General features: G+C 41.9%; 1 protein-coding gene and 1 long non-coding RNA gene across 2 annotated transcripts; both read left to right on the top strand.

Moving 5' to 3' along the window:
• Positions 1-43: 43 nt before the first annotated feature.
• LOC136447132 (neuronal pentraxin-1-like) lies at positions 44-3,125 on the top strand. The gene is made up of 5 exons (XM_066445828.1): positions 44-417; positions 1,131-1,281; positions 1,787-1,963; positions 2,335-2,561; positions 2,706-3,125. The coding sequence occupies exons 1-5, from the start codon at positions 175-177 to the stop codon at positions 3,123-3,125; spliced, it is 1,218 nt and encodes a 405-aa protein (XP_066301925.1). The 5' UTR covers positions 44-174.
• Positions 3,126-5,723: 2,598 nt separating this feature from the next.
• On the top strand, positions 5,724-7,647 carry LOC136446956 (uncharacterized). Its single transcript, XR_010757670.1, has 2 exons — positions 5,724-6,177; positions 6,824-7,647. It is a non-coding gene; the product is annotated as an uncharacterized lncRNA (long non-coding RNA).
• The last annotated feature ends 10,916 nt before the right edge of the window (positions 7,648-18,563 follow it).

Raw genomic sequence — 18,563 nt, 5'->3', positions numbered from 1 at the left:
GAAAAAGTTTAGGGGGTTTCCCGAGTTTCTTTCTATATCAAAATTGCTCTCTGAGAAGTGTTTAGTCATCGCGGGGAATTGCGTACGATCAAACCGTAGTGTCTGGCATCGGGGTTTCCGTCGCGAGACAACTTTTCCAGTGCTCAGATAATTAACTGCAAGTTGTAAAGAAAAATGAGCACGGACAAGCTCATGCACGGTGACCTGACGTTTGGCGGGCCGGTAAACAAAGACCGACCTTCTCTTTTCCGCTCGACGGGGGTTCAGGCCGCATGCACCGTGGCAGTGATCTTGGGCGTGACGGTTCTTGTGGCGCTCCTGGTTCAGAATAACCAACTTCAAGATCGCGTTGCTTCGCTGGAGGCCCTCACTGAAGACATGTCGTCGGTGATCAATAGCCTTATTGCGAATACTGAGGTATGTAGAAGTGCTGACCTTTGATATGCAATCGTCATTCGCTTGTATCCAAAATAAGTTTACATCGTGAACATATGTTGAGCTAATTCCGTTCCTGTGGAATTAATCTACATCAGAAATGGAAGCCACTTGCCCTGTCCGTCCTTGTCTCCCGGTGTATTTGACAGGCTACCCGGGGATCTGGGCCAGACTTGCCGATGTTGTTTAGGACACGTATCAAAAGCTAATGCAGTGGGATAATTGTTGAAACCACACAGACAGGCAATGGGCTATGCAGCATGCCAATCCACTCTATGAGTATAAGTTAACTGGTCTCAACATTTATGTGTAGGTTTCATTTGGTGATTCTGGTTGCCTTTGATATTGCCGTTTTTCATGTAATGTTTGCAAAATAGGGGGCGATTTGTCAAAACAGACTTTATTTCCGTGTAACTGTTACACATGGTTCAACCCACTTATTGCTGAAATGTCCCATAGCCTGTGGCATTGGGGCTTTAAGAATGTGTAATTTTCTGTCCTAGAGGTACGAGTCCTTTGATTTTGGCACCGGTGAACATTAAAAGTTGGAGAAGATATTTGCAAAATGATAAGAAATATACAAATAACGAAGATAATTCAAGGTAAATATTGAAAATCTCGACACAATACAAAGATATTTACCGGGACGGGTCTTTATTTACTCGTAGTACAGGACTGTGCATGCATTTTTCCAGTCGGCTGACGCTGTGTATGGCCCCGAGGCCATGCCACCAGTTAAAGATGGCGCTCCACTTAAGAACAAAGACCGTCAGCCGCCCTCCCCTGATCCCACCAACCACCACAGGGCCAAGAGAGGTGCCAACACGGTGACCCTTCCATTCGGAAGTACGCATCTCATTTTCTTTGTTGTAAGAACGGGGCTGGTGTTGGATACTGATTGTTGAGAGTTCTAATTCTTAAGTGTCACCAGTTTAAAGTTTATGTCTCCCCTCTATTGGTTTCCTTGCATCATGAATTTTTGAAAAGCACAATCAATCGTGAAAATCACAAAGATTGATTTGTCATGTTGGCGTGTCTGTGTGCATAATCTGACAGATGTTTTACTTAAAAGAACAATGCACAAGCTTGCCGATCACATAATAAACTATAGATAGAAATACAAAAAAAATGTCTGATCTACAATCTCTCTGTATGATCAATGTAAGAAATCCGGGTAGAACGGTACATGATACAAAGTAATTCAAGTAACTGGATAAAAACGTATCCAGCTATTATCTCAATTTCTTTCTGATACCGTTTTGTTAATTTTGATCCCAAGTACCCCAATCTTGATCACAATCACCCCAAATTGTCGGAGTTAGAAGACTAAGTAATGTACATATATCACCAGGCTGTGCTCAGGGTACCCCCGGGAGGGATGGCCGCGATGGGACGCCAGGCAGAGACGGCAGGGAGGGAGCTGACGGATCGGATGGCCGTGACGGTCGCGATGGTCTCCCAGGTCCGCCCGGCATCCCTGGTGCGCCCGGGACCTGTTGCTGTTGCTGTAACGATACCAAGTCAGAAGGTACAATTTACTAGCAATGGTATAGTCATCAGTCATATAGCTTGGTAATGAATAGAAACATATATACAATATTACATAACACATTGCAGAAATTTGCACAATTACATATTGTTGCAGGGACCATTCCCACTGGCTCTTTTACATAAATGAAGTTACAGCAGTTAATTGTATCAAAGAGAGCTATTCCAACCGTCGGAAACTTGGAATATGGACACGAAGCAAAAACGTTTATTGTTTCTTCAATTTTATCATCATCATCATCTTGTCGCTGGTGGCACGGATGCCCATGACTCCCCTCCAGCTGCTCCTATCCTCCATAACTATTCTTCAATTTACCAGCTAAAATATGTATATGCCTTGTCTATTTTTAGATGCACCATGTGACCTACAGAAAATAACCTTCCCCGCTCCACGCAGCACCAGTCACTACGCCCAGTTGATGACGTCATTGTCACAGGCCTTAAGTAGCTTTACTCTATGCGTGCACATGCGCACCAGCATGGCCGCCAACGTCGACTTTGCTGTGGCTAGCTACGCTGTCGCAAACAATCACAATGAGCTACTCTTATTCCGATTTGGAACAAATGCCAATTTCCAGGTAAGTTTGCAATCCCTTTCGACTGTTACCTTTGTCCATTTACATAGCCAGTTATGCAGCATTTATCTATGTATCGATGTATCTATGTATCTATGAGAGAGAGAGAGAGGGAGAGAGATTATCATTAACCTACCTTTCTCTCAGTTGTTAGTAGCAGGTTCTTTTGTGGCCCTGGGTGACTTGCCCGGCCTTTTGGACGGCGACTGGCACGCCCTATGTGCCACCTGGCGCAGCACTGACGGAGCTTGGCAGGTCTACACTGACGGCGTGCTCCAGGCTTCAGGCTCGGGGCTTAACGCAGGAGCAACGGTCAGCACTGGTGGCACCTGGATCCTCGGTCAGGACCAAGACACCATAGGTGGAGGATTCCAACAGTCTCAAGCGTTCATCGGAGATCTGTCGCAGGTGAACCTCTGGGACCACGTCCTGTCTCCAGCTGACATAGCGACAGACTGGACCGCGTTCTGTGATCACCATGGCAACGTGATTGACTGGGCAACCACTCACAAAAACATTTTCGGGCTGGCCAGCATTGATAAGTATCGTCATTGTTGTGATAACTAGAACATCATTAGCAATGGTGTACCTTTTTGGTCTTTACAATACAACTATATCGGTTTAGATAACCTAGAAGATTTCTTTGTTGTAGACTATCTATCTATTAGACTATCTATTTGACTTTTATGACTATTTGAAGTACTTTACCCGCAGGCGATCTAAATATTACATAGTAGCGGATTTATATGGTTCGTTGTATTCAGCGTCTCATCAAAGTTTTTCCAAGTGCTACTTCTACTTTTGGCTGTCATACTGGTCTTTAATATACGATCAAAATGTTTCTTTGATATTATCTCCAAGCAGATGTACGACTCTTCTTGGTTTTGTACGCTTTTAAGGTATTTTGTGCTTATTTCTGTGAGCTTTCATGAATGTTTGGAAGATAGCAAGTCTAGAAATGGTGGTCACAATTGTCACTGTGCCTATAGAGTATGCATAGTTTTATCTTGTTATTACATGCCTGGCTAGATACAGGCACACAAAAATTGGCGACATTTTGATCGTGAGCTTTCCTGAATTTATGGCAAATGGTATAGGATCGGTGGTTTTGTTATATAAGTAGAAACTATGCCAATAGAATTGTCATGGCTTTATCACTTGCCATTACGTACTTAAATACAGGTACACAATGTCATTCATATGACAGAAGTAATCCAAGTAAAGGATCGGTGTTTGTATGTAGGTAGACACTTTATTACTTGCTATTATGTACTGGAATATAGGTACACAATGTCCTTCATGTGGCATCTTGTTGATGTTCATCATTGTGACCACATTAGGACTTCAGATTTATTTTCTTTATAACGTACATATCCGTATATACATAGGAAACGTTAGTTGAAAGCTAGACCCCCAGTCTGTACAGTGGAAAGTCTAAAACTAAAACGGAAAGGAATTTTTTTGTGACATCTTCAGTTGATGCCTCCGTTATATACTCAGGTCATTATCTTGAAGTTATACACCTATATGAAATCCAAAGTAAGTTCTCACGAAACACCTACATGTGAATGCAGTTCACATTAAAGAATTGCATTACATGTCAAAGACTTTCGACTGTACATCAATGATGTCAGAAAATTTGTAAGATCATGTTACCCTAAGATGAGTGTTTGATGGAGATATTGAAAAGCACGAGAAACTGTAACATAGTAACATTATTCACAACTACATAAGTCTGTTAGACAATGTACTGACTGAGGAAGCATAATGGCTATGGTGAAGAACATGTAAAGGAAAACAGCAAACGTAGTAAATTGTTTATTGATCTACATGTCGTCAACAACAACAATGATGATGATGAAAAATTGTCACTATCACATCGGTAACATTGAAGCAGGTGCCAACACTGTTCTATCTGCTGTCTGTCGTTTAGACTGGCGATGTTAAAATTTTGTACCTTTTTTGGTGATTTTAATAAATTGAAATTGCAGCAGCTAAATGAGCCTCTGTTTTTTTTCAATAGCGTATAGGTGCGACAGGATGGTTGGGTGTGCTAGCATGAGACATAGAAATAGGCCTTAAGAAAACCAAATATGGAATATTTGTTCTCTACGCACAAAAAAGGATTTGCCACCATTAATGAATGATTCATCAAACCTCGGCCTTCAAACAATAGCACGTTAAAGAACCCAACACACTTATCGAGGAGAGTAAGGCGACTGGTGTGATTGGCTGAAAATGCGAGCTGTGACGTAGTCTCATTATGTTTAGCCATACCTAGTATGGCTCAACATATTGTTATGTTGAGCCCATAAGTATGGGCTCAACATATTGTATTTGTCTGGTTCTTCTTCTTCTTCTTCTTCTTCTCCTCCTCCTGACAAATCTTCAAATGGCTTCTACTCCGCCATTTCTTACCCAACCGACCTGAAATTTGGCATGGAGGTAAAGATGGCAAATACCCACAGGCCCTTTTGTAATCGTTTTGAAACAGGCCTTAAAATCATTTTTATGGAGGTTTTTTGGGGCATTTTTAGGCAATTTCTATATTTTTGGCTCCTGTGCCCTGGTATTACAAGCAAATGGCCTGGGATTCGGCACAAGGGTGCCTGGAACATGTCCCTACAGGACTTCAATCACATTTCTGGTGTACATCACTTCAAAATGCTTCGTATGGGGGACTTTTGGACCCATTTTCAGACCAAAAACGGGTCAAAAGTGCTGTCCCCGTTCCATGTTCTATCTAAGAATCCATGTTCTATCTAAGGTTCCGGGCGTTCCATTTGCTGCTGGCCAAAGAACATGAGTTCTTTTCTGGTTACCTGAGGTCATGTTGCAGGTAAACACGCAAGCCTTTGCAGTAAGAAGCTCTTGGCGTCTCGCAGTGTAGTAGGGGTGGCGCAGAGCCCGAAATTTGTTCTCCGGCCCCGTCAAAACCGAAAAATGCGCCAAATTCAAGGCGTACGATCTGATACATAACGGTCAAAAATCGCTTATATTTTTATACCAGTAGTTAAAGAAGGTTCTTAACTCAATATCTGTGAAATATTTACTAAAATACCGTCAACCATAAGCGAGAAATCGCCCATCGGGTTACGCGCATTTCGCCCGCGGGAGCAGGTGCACCCGCTTCCCGGTCACGCACTTGGGGAGGGCCTAGGGAGGGCCGGCTTCGCGCCGATCCAAATACGGATCGTTACGTCACTCGTAAACAAGAAAACTAGTCGCCAATTTGTAGCCAGCATTACGATCTACAAAATGATGTAAGTGGTCAGCTTGTGCGACTTCCATTGGTGAAAATATTGTAGAGTAGAGTAGAGTTTATTCACATTTTAATTTTTCAAATCGAAATTCCGGAGGGAGGTACCCCTTTAAAAAAAATTTAGCCATTGGTATCGTTGGAAAATTCAAGAGATTGTTGTTATTTTGGTACCAAATTCGCATATATTCGAGCCATGGTGGGCTCCGTAATCGGCTGATACTTTTAAAATTGCGAGCCAGTTTTGGGAAGGAAGCAAAATGGTGGACGGCGGCCCGGGCGCTACTGACCGCTGTAGTTCGGAGCCGATTACGTCGGCATCGGGCCAAAATACGGACACTTCTACCATCCAAATGCCAGGTAATGTCTTTTTCCAAGTCTTAACGTAGTTTTATGTGGGTTTTGGGTTATTTTCATGTCAAATTTGGCCGCATGATTATCGGTAAAACACTGTTGTTTTTGTATGCCGCATGGTAGCTCAAATAATTTGAATTTGCCGTTTTAATACGTGGATTTTCGTGCCAGTGGTTGCATGTATGATTACTATAAATCATTTTCAACGTCCTATGGATGCATTTGGTTCCTGTTTTTTTTGTTGCTACTGCCGTAATCTAAACTTAAAATGCAGAAAACTGTACTTGCTATCCTCACCTTCTGACGTCACTGCTAGGAGGAGGGGGCGGCGGGGATGCCCAGCTGCCCTCTACTCGAGTCGTACTTTTCGTTGTAATTTATTTTATGAGTAGAAGTATAAACCTCACTTAACAGAATTATGCTGGTCTGTTAAGTTTATTAAGATATTACATTTATAATGACTGATAGCCTTTATTATTGTATGCAATTACCAGTACTACTTAGTATATATGTATGGTAGCTAATGGAGGAAATAAAGTACCTTAGTATCCAAGTTTCATATTTATCTCATCATAGATTGTTTGAAATTTGTGTCTGCCATGAATGTATTATATAGTTTGAATTTCAACAGACGTTTTCTCTTTTGACACAGGAATGAAGAGAGTGAAGAGGAGGAAAGTGATGAAGAACCAACAGAACTGCCAGTGAACTAGAAGACGAGACTAGATATTCTATTTGCCGTAAATAACTTTGTAGTTTTGGTACATAACGAAAGAGAACTTCGTTAACTTCTACCCTTGTAATGATCAGCATGTGTGTCTTGGTTATCTCAGCTGGATAGAGAAACCATACAAAAAGTAGATTTAGCTTTTGTAGTTGATTCAACTGTAGAAATAGTTCCAGACCAGAGAAGCAATGGCCACCTGTTCCATGATCCAGTTGTCGGATTCCCGTAAAATTGAAATATAATACATGTACAATACAATAAATACATGTACTTTGCCACTCAACTGCCCTGCAACAAGAAACGAAAGTCCTGCTGTGAAAAAAGGGGAAGAAATGAAATGAAAGCTGAATATTGAATTGTCGGACCTCTGTGTAGCAAGTTTTTTCCTTTTATCTTCAAGTATAAGGAAGATATGCAAGTTGCATATTTGATTAGCGGATGCACATCTTATTACCTCAGGAAATCAATTATTCATCATAATTCATAATTTCTGAAGCAGATATATAGATTTTATGGCCATATTTAGATTCAGCATGTTACAGAACCCATGTATGCCAAGTTGTTTCCTTGTATATTGTACGGTTACAGAGATATCGCAATCTTGCATATTTAAGATGTCCTGTGCCCATGTCCATTTTTTCCCACTTTTGGTGATATTTTGAGATGAGAAATCTAAAGAAACGATGAAGACAAAGATACAAGCTTTAAGGACTTGTTAATATCATTGTAAATAAAGAGAATGCAGCTTATTTGGTGCTTCTATTGTGAATTATTACCGAGTTATGACAGTTTTAAGATATTACATTTTAACGTTTTTTACGGATTCCGGAGAATTTGAGGACTAATTCTCAGACCTTTGAATGGCCGTAACTCGCTAACGGTATGTCCGATTTTGTTGAAACAAAAACCATTTTGTTTCTTTCACAAATACCTATCAGATGACACCAATTTAAAAAAGATATGAAGAGTTTGAAATTTTTGTTTTTGCACGGGTGATTCTGGAACAGTCAATTTATAGCCTGAGTACCAACCTCTGTAGTGACCGCTGGCTCAAAAGAATTCGCTTGCTAACCACGGAGTCTGACCCTGCGCGTATCCGTAACGGCTGTCTCATTATCACGTAATGAGGGGAATTCGAGCTGCGTTCGGGGCCATTTTTCGTTCCAAGGTGTCTCTATTGCCCTGTTCTGGTCCAGTTTTGAAAGAATCGCCATGGCAACAGTTCTTAGAACCTACCCGTTACGAAGAATGTGTGTGGCATGGGGAGGAGCTTAGACGAATGGGGCCAATCAGCGAGCTCGTTCAAAATCGAAACGAATATCTGACTAACAGCCGTGACGGATACGCGCAGGGTCAGACTCCGTGGTTAGCAAGCGAATTCTTTTGAGCCAGCGGTCACTACGGAGGTTGGTACTCAGGCTAGTCAATTTATGCATCGGGAGGTAGATTGGCAAAGTATGATGCTCTCGCAATAGTTGCCTTCCAACATGCAGTTAATATTTCGATTTGCCCAGGAGTTATTTTGGGACAGCCCACTTCTTGCATGAGGAGGAGTATGGGCGAAACATGCTGAATTTGCTCTTAAAGCAAATGACGGCCAGTCTAGTTTTTGTTCATGTTCTTCTCCTGCCATATCTTCAAATGGAATCTACTCCGCCATTTCTTAACCAACCGACCTGAAATTTGGTGTGGAGGTTAAGATGGCAAATACCCCCAGACCCTTTTTTAATTGTTTTGAAACAGGCCTTAAAATCCATTTTATGGAGTTTTTTTGGGGCATTTTTAGGCAATTTTTATATTTTTGGCTCCTGTGCCCTGGTATTACAAGCAAATGACCTGAAATTCGCTACAAGGGTGCCTTGAACATGTCCCTACAAGACTACAATCACATTTCTGGTGTACATTACTTCAAAATGTTTCGGTTTGGGTACTTTTGGACCCATTTTCAGACCAAAAACGGGTCAAAAGTGCTGTCCCCGTTCCATGTTCTATCTTAGAATCCATGTTCTATCTAAGGTTCCGGGCGTTCCATTTGCTGCTGGCCAAAGAACATGTGTTCTTTTCAGGTTACCTAAGGTCATGTTGCGGGTAAACACGCGAGCCATTGCAGTGAGAAGCTCTTGGTGTCTCGCAGAACTTGTAGAGAGAATTGTTTTGCACGGGTGATTTTGGAACAGTCAATTTATGCATCGGGAGGGAGATTGGCAAAGTATGATGCTCTCGCAAATGTTGCCTTCGTACATGCAGTTAATATTTCGATTTGCCCAGGGGTTATTTTGGGACAACCCACTTCTTGCATGGGGAGGAGTATGGCTAAACCTGCTGTATTTGCTCAGGGGCAAATGACGGCCTTTCTAGTTGCAATTGGTTCTGTTCGTTCGCTTAGACGAATAGAGCACCGATTCTCCTTACTGTTTCAGTAGGTCATCTGAAGGTAACGTGAAGAAATTCCTACGTCTTCTTGGCTGAAAAAAATATCGTTATTGTTGGGATCGACCTCTCGGCATGTTGCTGTAACAACTAGATCTCACAGTCACCGATAAAAGATAGTGAATTTTATCTTAAACTTAGGACTTTTTAGAGAATTTATCCAGATGCTTGATGTATCTTGTGTCATAAATTGTACATGTTCTGCCTAGATGTCTAGGTTCTCCTGCTATAAGGAATCATGTAATGGTAATCTGTAGTTGTGGGTTTGTACCAAAACTTTGGCAGGTAATTGTTATTGGCTGACTTCGTAGTGACAATATTAGAGATGGCGGGGTGAAAGCCATTTCAGAGGTATTCGCTCAGCTGAAAGAGCTCAGGACTTTTGACATCAGCAAAAACTTAATATCAAACTTGGGAGGAAGAGCCTTGTCCAAAAGGCTGGTTCACTTGCAGGAGGTACAGTAAAATCCATCTGGGGAAAAGTGAGCTGGCGCTCAGTCTCTCCTCACTGGCAAAGGCGTTTGTGAACATGACAAGACTGCAATCTGTACACCTGTGGCCCTTCACGTGCAGGGCGGCCTCCTTTCCGCAAGGCGGCGCAACAGGTACGCGACGCTGTCCACACGCTTGGGTGCAAAATACGCAGCATTTGGCAAGTTCTTATATATGATGGTTCCACTGACATTAGAGGCGGCACGTGGAAATCAGACACAGGATGGCAAAGAGTAAAACAGGAACTAACAGCAGGGGTTCACATTTCAAACAGACAGATGAAGATATCTTAAAAATCGAGCTATTGGAAGAGAAATCAATTGTTGCATTGTAGTATTGTTTTGATAAGGGAGAGAGCAGACACTTCATTGATAATGACTGACACACTCACAAACACTTCAACACTTGTGAACACAATCGTTCTTGGTACTGAGCACAATAGATGAAAAAATACACCAGTCCCTGATTTTGAACACCATCCACACACAGGTAAACATGTCTGTCCTTGATGCTGAACACCATCCATACACAGGTAAACATGCCTGTCTCTAGTGCTGAACACCATCCACACACAGGTAAACACACCTGTCCCTGAACACCATCCGCGCACACAGGTAGACACACCTGTCTCTGGTGCTAAACACCATCTACACACAAATAAACACACCTGTCTTTGGTGCTGAACACCATCTACACACAAGTAAACATACCTGTCCTTAGTGCTGAACACCATCCACACACAGGTAATCATGTCTGTCCCTGGTGCTGAACACCACCCACACACAGGTAAACATGCCTGTCCCTAAACACCATCCGGGCACAGGTAACCATACTGTCCCTGGTGCTGAACACCATCCCCACACATTTTGGAAATAGCACTTTCCGTTCTAAATAGTCACTGTTTTGTGTAGTCAATGAAAACGCTGTATAGTAAAAAAAACGCCGCTGATATGATAAATCTAAAGAAAGTATTCCTTTTAAAATCTTTGATTATTACGGCTTCATTTGAATGAAACAAACGTCAACAGACAACAACCTTAATACTGCAAATGCAGAAATGTTCTTGGGGATTTAATTTCGCGGTAGGGAGAAAATGGAATGTTTGCGGTGTTTTTGTGTTCGCGTTTGAAAAAAATAGTAGCGCTACAGTCTTATAACTGCTGTACGCGGTGGTTTAAGTCCGCGGTAAAGAGTTAACTGCGAAAACCGCGAACATAAAGCAACCGTGAACATTTCTGCGTTTACAGTAATTCCTCTCTATTTTGATTCAAGAATGAGCGGAAAGAAAATTCAAGGTCTCCATACGTCAAACGAAATCCATATTTGGTAATGCAGAAATAATGACGTGCATCGTAACAGAATTAACCTGGGCCCACGTCTTAATCACATCCATTCCCACAGGAGGCGTGATGTCTTTGTAGTGACATCTGGGTTAATTGAATCTCAGAGAAGTTTATGTAAGCAAACAGAATCAAAGATCGACAACGGCTTTCGCCGAAGTAAAAAGACGACATAGCCTTTTTCTAAGGAAAATCGTTTATTGCGTCTTCCTTGTTGATGTATAGATTACAATATGTTGGACGTTAAGAGAGAGGGATGGAGAGCACATTACAGACAATGCGTACATTTGGGAGAAAAGAATAAACTAATGGCATAGAGATAGATGTAATGGCATAGTGCCCTAGCCGCATGTCGAATTTTGAGCTGTATGTATGTGGTTATACATTTCGCATTGTTAGAGCTAAAACATTTTTGATCTAAGTCAGTCCGTACACGGAAAGTAGGTTGTGTAGCAGCTGCCGCTGTTTGATAACATTAAAAATTCTTATGAAGAATGAAAATCTTTCTTATAGAGTGACAGTTCCCCAACATGGAGGTCTATATTGACTCAACAAAAGAACAGGGCTTTCTTTAACTTCAAAGAAAGAACAAAAATACTACGATTCAACAACACATTCATTACAGGGTATGTATGAGTACATTAATGCATGAGTATATCAACATATAAGACACTAAGACATGGCACTAAGTGAAACACCAAGAAAAACAGAAAGCCGAGAAGTGTAGAGAAAACTGGTTAGCGGATCTTCTGTGGTGCCACAACGACCAGGTATCTAGATAAGATGAGATAAGAAAGATATTCAAAGAAGAGAAAACTTCTCCGTCCTCTCAAGGACATGGAGATGTCTGGAATTTGACTTGGTTAGAGCGAAGTACTGACCCTGCATAAGAAGTCAGACTTGTCATACTAAATGTGGTATCTGTCCTTGCACACGGAAGATAACGCAGACTTAACATTAAGTCCGTATTCTGGTTTCAGATTGATAGAATCGTAGGAGACAACGTACATTTACGTTGGAATAATGCCAATAGGTGCGTTTTACCTAATAGGCTTTTATATTGGATGGAACGTATTATCATCATTTGCTAATAATTAGCTAAACCCACGCGACGTTCGCCAGACTCCGTGATCTTGTCACATCTCTTGTTATCTCCGTGAAAAATGGAGATATAGTTTTGGGTTTGGGTTTGTGTGTGTGTGTGCGCGCGCGCGCGCGCGTGTCTGTGTGTGTGTTTGGATTTTTGTGGTAAGCATAATTCAAGACTCTTTGGATGGATTACGATGATATTCGGTACGTGGGTAGGTTATGGAAGGACGAGGGTCAAGGTAGATTTTGGGCCCCTTGGTATGTGACCTCGGGAGAACTGCAGCAAAACTTCCGTTTGTTTTTTATATACATGGACATGCTACGGTCTTGATTCTTGGGTGACTTGCGATGTTAGGAATAATTGGTATGGTTTTCGGCCCTGCTATAATTAGCTCAACCCACGCGACGTTTCGCAGACTCTGTGATATTGGCACATCCCTTGTCGTCAGGATAAAATGGAGACGTATGAAGTAAAGAACGCAATCTGGCTTATCTCTGTTCTGTGGAACATCTTGTAAATGAATAATCAGAACCGTCAGCAGTATTTGTGTTAATGTTACACGTTTGTCTATCAAAGCTTCGATGTGGGGTCGTGTGGCGTAACGGCAGGGTGTTCGGTCCAGAACCAAGCGGTCCCGGGTTCGAATCCCCGTGATGCCATCGATGTTAACTTTCCTCACTCCATCCAGGTGTAAAAATGGGTTATTGTTCTCTGTACGTGGCACTGTTAAAATAAGTTATGAAAGTGCAGTGCCACGTCGTCCTTGTCTGTCAAAAAGCGAAGTAAAAGAAAGGTCTCGATGATATTTTATGTAAGCAAAATTCGTATCAAGAGGTAGACGTTCTTCCGCGTGGAGTAAATAATGTTGGCGGCTCAAACAAATCAAGGAAATTGCTCCATTTGCGCAGGGTATCAATTACCCGCGACGGGAGCGTCGCAAAACTATTTGTATAACACTAACAAGCGATTACTCTAAACATACTCTTGAAGAACTGATATCTTTTCAGACAGTGTTTTAGTTACCGATGGTAGAAATCGAAGAAATTGCGTCGTCATATTTGGTCAAGGAATAAAGGAATGTTATGATTGACAATTTGATATTCACCACATCCTCGCGAATAATCTAAATGTGTTTTACTCACTCGTCATTGAAAAATCCCATCATCCTAGATCCGCCTGGAGCTCTTTTGCTGCACAAATCTAATGTTAGTCGTAACAAAACTATTCCAAGTAAAAGAAAAGGCCACCGGTCGGCCTAAGCCCATGTCACACATGTTGACCATGGATTACTGGCCTTCTCCAGGCCATGGTTGGGAGTTAGTCATTTACAAGGTCATCTGTTGTTGGTAGTTGGTAGTATATATACTGAAATGTCATTTTAAATAAAAAAAAGTTCCCACAGGACTATAAAATCATAGACGTACTTTTATTTCAAAGTTATATATCGTTTGAAATCTTAAGCCTAGTATACTTGTGGAGCATAATGAGCATTCAAACAGTGAGAACTGAAAGGTGAGAAAATCTGACATTTGATACTTGTTGTTTACGAGATTTCCGAACAGAAACAGACTACTTAGACAAACTATCATACGTCATGCAAACTATCATATGCATACGTTACAGATACGTCACTCTTGAAAATGTTCAGCCTAGTATCCTTGAAAAGCACATTCGAACAATAATTATTCTATAGAACATTTGACATGTGATTCTTGTTGTTAACAAGATTTTTCTAACATAAATAGAGTACTTAGACAAAATTCATTCGTCATGGACATTTAAGGTTTGAACATCCCATATTCTGATGTTTTGATCTTTCTCATATAATTAATTTACAAATTATAACCAGGATGGCTTCATGTGGTTGTATCACTACAGCATGCACCTTAACCAGCTCAGTTGCCCCAAAAACGACGTTTCTTGTCAAAATACAAACTAACACCAGGACCATGACAAAACTCCTGGAAAAGACAAGATATCTCACTCGCAAACTATCCTTAAATACATTTGAAACATTTGAAGCCCATATCGCATTGTTATAACGATTAAAAAAGTCAATGTTTTGGTCGCTCCTTTACATAGCAAGTTAAATCTACCGAATCACATTGCTTAGTGATCTTCACAGAGTATAAAAACGACGTGTTGAAAACCTGGGATTTGTTTACAAATCGGCTTAGTCGGAGTACCAAACGAGTCCAACACATAATGTACTGGTCGTCTCTCGGTCGTATGTAACAACTCAAAATGTATTACAATGGTAAACATATGTTAAATAAGTCGTTACAAATGGGTATAACATGCAAATTTTGATCTAGAGAGTGTGTTTAAGTTTTGGCACGAAGATCCTGCAATAAATACATTTGAGTAGGACTTCTGTAGCTCATTCATAACATAAACATACAAAAAACTATTTTCTAAGAATAAAATTAATACGTTTCCCCTCTGACGAGTATCACCCTTTGGCATTGTATGTAAACACACTAACAATCAACCCTTATAACAATACTGACGGAACAGTTACATATTCTATAACGTGACGGTTGTTTCGCCCATGGCCGCTGCATTGTCAGCAATCGGGGTCATACAGGTCTCTTCAGAGGAACACGACACTTTCTCCGGCGACTGTTGCTTCTCGACTTTCCTGTCTTCCCTCCCGTTGTCTTGAGGCCCGGTCATCGCCAGTTCTATGTGTATGTGGGCGCTCGTACTGTCCGGATCATCCGCTGAAGACAGTCTTCGCGGACGGCTCCCGCTGTGGTGACTCGGGTTGCTGTCGAAGCAGGGCGAGAGAATGAATCCCAAACCAACGATGGGCGCAGTCGCAGACAGGATGAGGAGAAACAACGCGGTCTTTTTGCTGATGGGGGTCGGCATGTGCAGTCCATAGCTGTCGTCGTTCGATGCAAAGGGGTTCACCGTGGTGGCTTTTCTTCGGCTGTGACTCTGTTCAGAATCACCCGAGAGATTCTTCGAGGATGGCAGCGGTGTGCCTTTGTCGGCACACGTCGAGTTTCTTCTGGCACCGCTGCGTTCTGCTGTAATCACCGCTGTCTCGTTGCACGCATCGTTTTCGACCATCTTCCTGATCTTCTGAAGAAGAGTTCCAACTTTTTCATGAGGTGTTCCCGTTTCACCGGCTACAACCGTCTGAAGCATCCATACGGTAAGGATTCCCGCCAAGAGAAATTCAAAACGTAGAGCCATGTTGGTGAAAATATAGATAGACACTCAGTCAGTACCTGCTCCAGCGGTGGCATGCGATCCACGGACGCATCTGATCAGCTCTAAGTCGGCATTACTAGCTGGCGCTTGCCGCAGCCCCCTCCTTTGTGAAGACCGCAAATGCCTGCCCTCGACAACACGGGAGGGCAGTCTGCGACCAGACAAGTCAATCCGCGCTGACTTCACCTTGAGACACTACATTAGGACGTCAACAAAACGACCCATTGCCTCCTGGTTCAATCTCCGAGTCAACTACCCCGGCACACACACAGACACACCGGGAAGGTCTCACACATAAAACAACCTCATCGTCAATTTGACGTCCAATTTACTGATCATATGGAGCCGAATCGCGCGGGAATCTAATTTCTATCTCGGCTGCGTAGCTGCGAGGCAATTATATAGAATACACGAACTTCGTTATGCATCTCATCTGTGCTTCGTGCGCATCATGATTAATGTGACTACAGCCGTGCGTATGGGGAGGACTCTAATCAGCGACAAAACAAATATGAATTTCAATTGCAAATCAACAAAGAGACTCTCAAAGAGAAGAAGGAATGATGAATACATTTTAATTGCTTGAAAAATAGAAACATATGGATATGAAAATGGACTAAATCAAGCACATCTCCTAGTATTTCATTGATTGTTTTTTTTAAAGATGTAATATACATTTTTGGGGCCAACTCTTTGATTTGACGACGTATGTATCTAGGGCAATAGATGTAAAGTTCAAATCTGAAGACCTCCACTGACATTTGTTTTGTGCGTATTTATAAGGGATCCGCGCTGCCAATTTCGTTTCAGGCTTCAGGGCCTTCAAGGGCAGAGGCAATTACTATACACAGCCGGCAGCGCTATTAACAAGTCTGCGTACCAGTCGGCCTCTGGATAAAGCCCATTCAACTGGACAAAAGCAAAAGGAGGAACCACGAAAAGACAGCCTTAGACGTGTGTGTCTATGACGTCTTTGATGATTAGGTATTCTTTGGCTATGATGTCTCCTTTCTGATAGAAACATCTTAGCGGTCTCTCTAAGGACCGGAATCCAATTGAACACGGCCTTACTATTCGAAGAACGGTATCAGGGCATTCAGATCAACCAACCGGACGAAAAAGAGGAAAAAAAGACAGCCTTAGACGTTTTTGACGATTGGGTCTTCTTAGGTTATGATGTCTCCTTTCTGATTCTGGCGACGGAGAATTTAGAGTTCATGTCAGTACGCATTGCCTTCTTGGTCCGTGCATGACTATTACTAAGCAGCGAGTAAATAGTATGGATGAAATCCTTTGCAGCCTCAAAATTAATGCGAGACCACAAAAATAAATTGTGTGCATGATGTTGTTGTATGTATATGATATTGCTGTTGTTGTATGCGTTTGATATGGGCTAGACTATGCCTGAAATAAAGTATCAAGAAATAAACCAAAAGATGGGGATACAACAAGATTTAAAAAAAAAGAGGCCACAAAACGTTGGAACAAGAACTGAAGCAAAAAACATGGGGTGACGGTCTACAAGTGGTCTATTCCTGGATTCAAGGAGTGCAGAAAGAGACACTAGTGTGGTAGCCTTGTATTACTAAAATTACACTCAAGGGTTCAGTCACTTCTGCAACTACACTCAAGCCTTCGGTAACCTCACAAGTGTCAGTTCAACAACTATTATACAGGGGAAAATCAATGCGCGCAGGGATCTCATCCATACAATGTGCTCGCTGTGGCCTAGATGCCCTTTCAATGTTGCTGTTGCGCAAGTCCAATCTACAGGCGGATGAGAGAAAACTAAGTGCCGAACTTTTAATTTCAAGTACCATTCCATGTTATGTGAAAACGTTTCTCACTCTCTAATGAGGCCTTGCAAAATTTCGGAGACAGATGTATCATTAAACAGCGCACAATTGCAGGGCAGACGGCAGATAAGCAATTCAATCTACTCTGTTCATTTAGTTACTTGTCTGATTATGATAGAATTGATAAAACACTACGAACACATGGCATATGTATCAGCACGCTACTCTGTGATTATTCGGCTGAGATGTTTTCATCTCAGTGTTTAAATTGTTAGTGGCATCGCGTGATATGATGGCAAGAGTCGACTAGGAAGGTAATTCAATGAACGAAACAACTTATATAAGGATAAATCAATTGAAAGCAACTTTTTGCACAAGAGCACTTTTTCTATTTCTAGCATATCCACTTGTGACTGCTTTTATGCTAGTTATTAGGTAGTAACGCCAATCCCCATCATTCCTCAGGGTACCGGCCAAAAAAGGGGAATTCAAAGACATCTACTAACGCAGCATCAGTCGTGCCGAGGTATGCACTCTTCAGATATCCTCAAGACATTCTTGAAAAGGCCTTAACAGCACCGTTTATTATGCGGCGTCTTTGGGACCGCTGCCCGGCAGATTTATGACAATTGATGTTATAGTACGCTAACTTTGAAGGTACGCTAGCTTTGTATTTTTCAGGCTACTGAGAAATTGATTGTCTGAATACAGCGCTAATTTTAAACAGACATAACACAGCTAATACTGTAAATGTAGAAATGTTCACAGTGGTGTTATGTTCGCGGTTTTCGCGGTGAGTACCCCAAAATTTTTTGCCCTTGTCTACTATTGTCTCAAACGCGAAATCAAAACCACAGCGGACACTCCATTTTCTCCCTACCGCGAAATTAAACCCACGCGAACTTAAATGCATTTTATTATATAGCGTGCGCAGTATATTGATATAGTGTTTCCATACAAACAGAAGACGTGATATTCATGTATGTTCATGCCCTAACAGACGTACCACCCGCCTCTAAAGTTAGAGTTGACATTTCACTCAGTAATTTGGTTGTCTGTGGGCTGATTACCAAGTCACTTCATAATGCACTGCAAATTGGGATCGTGACCTCACAGCCCATCACCATTTTCCGCCCAGCAGATCTGAATCACCGCCGGGATGCACTCTGTTATCTAGTTTGATGTCTGCGCGTGTTCATAACCTTGATCTTCCTATGCAGTCATTACTCAGGGCTGGAACTGCACTTTTACCCACCCACAATTTAAGCGGTGCACCTGGTTTTTGACTGTAAGTA

The sequence above is a fragment of the Branchiostoma lanceolatum genome, chromosome 13 (genome assembly GCF_035083965.1).
Source record: "Branchiostoma lanceolatum isolate klBraLanc5 chromosome 13, klBraLanc5.hap2, whole genome shotgun sequence".
NCBI lineage: Eukaryota > Metazoa > Chordata > Leptocardii > Amphioxiformes > Branchiostomatidae > Branchiostoma > Branchiostoma lanceolatum.
Note: the sequence above shows the minus strand (reverse complement) of the source record. Positions and strands in the feature narration are given on the sequence as shown.